Source organism: Lipotes vexillifer, unplaced genomic scaffold (genome assembly GCF_000442215.2).
Source record: "Lipotes vexillifer unplaced genomic scaffold, Lipotes_vexillifer_v1.1 scaffold788, whole genome shotgun sequence".
In the NCBI taxonomy this organism is placed as follows: Eukaryota; Metazoa; Chordata; class Mammalia; order Artiodactyla; family Lipotidae; genus Lipotes; species Lipotes vexillifer.
In genome coordinates, this window is record NW_006791862.1 from 158,530 (window position 1) to 161,461 (window position 2,932).

The 2,932-nt window shown below is 50.5% G+C and overlaps 1 protein-coding gene across 2 annotated transcripts in view; it reads left to right on the forward strand.

Moving 5' to 3' along the window:
* The window catches only part of HNF1B (HNF1 homeobox B), a 53,087-nt gene that overhangs the window by 9,122 nt on the left and 41,033 nt on the right, over positions 1-2,932 (forward strand). The window contains exon 3 of one of the 2 annotated variants that reach the window (XM_007464879.1): positions 1,059-1,323. In XM_007464879.1, coding sequence (XP_007464941.1) covers positions 1,059-1,323 — 265 coding nt within the window. The remainder of the gene's footprint in view (positions 1-1,058; positions 1,324-2,932) is intronic. The other variant, XM_007464880.1, reaches the window with a different exon arrangement.

The following is a 2,932-nucleotide window of genomic DNA, read 5'->3' on the forward strand; positions in this document are numbered from 1 at the left end:
TCAGCAGGGTCCTTGGCCTCTATGCTTGTTCATCTGTAGAATGGAATTAATCACCCTGATGAACCCTTTTTCACGCACATGTGAGGAAGAGGACAACGAGGCTGTCTCTTCCATGAGTAAATATCAAATCTCATTGCAACCATAAAGGCTAGGAAATCACCACCAGGCGAACTGCCGTCTTTCATTCATTCATTCAACCAAAATATATTGAGGGTCACAGTGTGCCTGGGTCCTGGGAATTGGACTGACAAGGGGCATCATGCCATCTATATTTACCTTTCTCCAACTCATTAAATGCCACTCCCAGGAAGGTCCTGTGTTTGCTATCTCCTGCATTTCCCATCTTTCAAATGTGAGGGCAGGTCTGTAAGACCTTTCCCTCTTGGGCTGTTTCCCTCCTAAACAGACCCCTGGACACACACACACTCACACACACACACACACACACACACCATTGCCTCCGAAATGATCTGAGCTCTAAAGAGCTTCTTGTCTTTCCAATGCAAAGGTCCAGTTATATTTATTTCAAAGCACTAGTCAAAAGATGTGGGGTTTGGGGTTTTTCAAAGAGCATAACATTATAATGTTGATCCCTAGGAATGATGAGGAGAGCAGTGGGGGGAGCTATTTTCAGCCTCTAAACACTTTGTCTAAGTGCAGATTGTACATTTGAGCATTTTTTCCCCTAGACCTGAGACTTGATGGAGTTCATCTCCTTGACATCAAAACACAAGAGTTCAGGATTCAGAGTGTTGCTTCATGTCTGAGAGCCAGTGAGCCAATGAAATAATAATAATAATAAATTGTCCTGCAAACAATGGTCGGCCACGTTTGAGCTCCTCCAAAGAAAGGCAAGGGGTGGCCTTGGTGGGGCCATCAGAAGTGGGCAGTGAGGGGCCTGAGCCGAGCCTACCCCCTGCACCCCCATCCGCAGTAACAGCAGATCCCAAAGCTCAGGGGAGAGGAATAAAGGTGTTTTTTTCCGTTGGTCTATCTGTCTGTGTGTCTGCTGAGTGAAGGCTACAGACCCTATCAAATCTACTCCTTTCTCTTTTCAGAATTCAACCAGACAGTCCAGAGTTCTGGAAATTTGACAGACAAAAGCAGTCAGGATCAGCTGCTGTTTCTCTTTCCAGAGTTCAGTCAACAGAGCCAGGGGCCTGGGCAGTCCGATGATGCCTGCTCTGAGCCCACCAACAAGAAGATGCGTCGCAACCGGTTCAAATGGGGGCCCGCGTCCCAGCAAATCTTGTACCAGGCCTACGACCGGCAAAAGAACCCCAGCAAGGAAGAGAGGGAGGCCTTAGTGGAGGAGTGCAACAGGTAACACCACCAGAAGCTCACCCGAGCAGGCAGGCAAGCACATGGACCCGAGCTCCATCCCCTCAGTCCTGGAATATTGAGACATTAGTTATCCAGATAAGGGGCCAAATCATGGTTTCCCAAAGTGTGTTCCACAGAACCCTCATTTCAAGCCATTAATAAATCAGTTTGAGAAGCATCATTCTGCATACTTCCTCTTGGGGAGTTATGACATACATTAATATTTTAAAGGCTGCTCTGGGAAGTCCTGCAGTCAAGAAACCCACTTCACTTTGCTGAATTGGTTGGTTTTTTTTTTTGCGGTACGCAGGCCTCTCACTGTTGTGGCCTCTCCCGTTGCGGAGCACAGGCTCCGGACGCGCAGGCTCAGCGGCCATGGCTCACGGGCCCAGCCGCTCCGCGGCATGTGGGATCTTCCCAGACCGGGGCACAAACCTGCATCCCCTGCATCGGCAGGCGGACTCTCAACCACTGTGCCACCAGGGAAGCCCTGAATTGGTTGTTAACCATGGGAGGTCTCTCTGTGGTATACCCCTATGAACTATTATCCCAGAGAATGCTGGAGAATGCTGGTCTAAAATATAATGCCAATGAAGGGAGAATCATGTGTTTGACCTCCCTTACAGACCAGGGAAAAGCTATCCCTTAGCCACAGACTGGCTTTGGCCTTGACCAAATGTTACACACATTGGTTCAAAGGAAACTTAGCAGGAGAGCAAGAATTACTCAGATCTTCCCTCCACTCTGCCCACACTGATTAGAGTCCTTTTTGTAGAGTTCATTTGTTCTTAATGACATGGAATTTTAAAGAAAACTATTAGAAATCCTCAAGATATCTTTTTGCTTCATTCCTGCCCCATCCACCCTGACTCCAACCTTGACTTTAAAAAAAAAAATCTGCTCTTTGCTCTGGTTAAGACCTCTGTGGGCTGGACTGGCTCTGGCAGTGGGAGGATACAGCCAGGGAGGCCAGGCTGGGGAGTGGGGAGGCGAAACGATCCGCCCATACACGTCACAGCGTCCTCAGCTGTGCTCTGGCCCCCTGCTGATGAGAAGGACCCCCCAGTATCCACTGGTGTCTAAGAATCTCTCTCACGCCTGGCACTGGGGTTTCATCAGCAGTTGATAAAACTAGAGAACAGCTTCATTTATACCTCACCCAGCCTGTCCCTTGGAGGGTGTGTGAATAAGGAATCTCGCTTCCCTGGTACCTGTGTGGGATGTCCAAACCCCAGAAGACCAGAAGTCGTTTCAGGGTGCTTTGGAAGGGCTTAGACAGAGCCGGGAGCTTGCCTTTTGTAGGGTGGGAAGAATAACCACATCAGGAGGACTCAGGAGGCCCACCTGGACCTTCTCCCTGAGCTGCCTGCCCCTCGGCTTCCTCTCTTTTTCAGGAGCCACACCAGAGGCTGCGCCTCTGACTCCCGGGGGCAGCGAGCCTGCTCCATACCTGTGTTCCGCCCCACTCCCACCGTCTCATCAGATAACTACACGGGCTGGCCTTTTCTTAGGACAGGCTTTCCCCCACTCTATCCGTGGCCTCTTCTCCCTCCTTGCCAAGGCCCCCCCCCCCCCCCCGGGTTTGGGCGCCGGGGGAAAGACCCGCGGG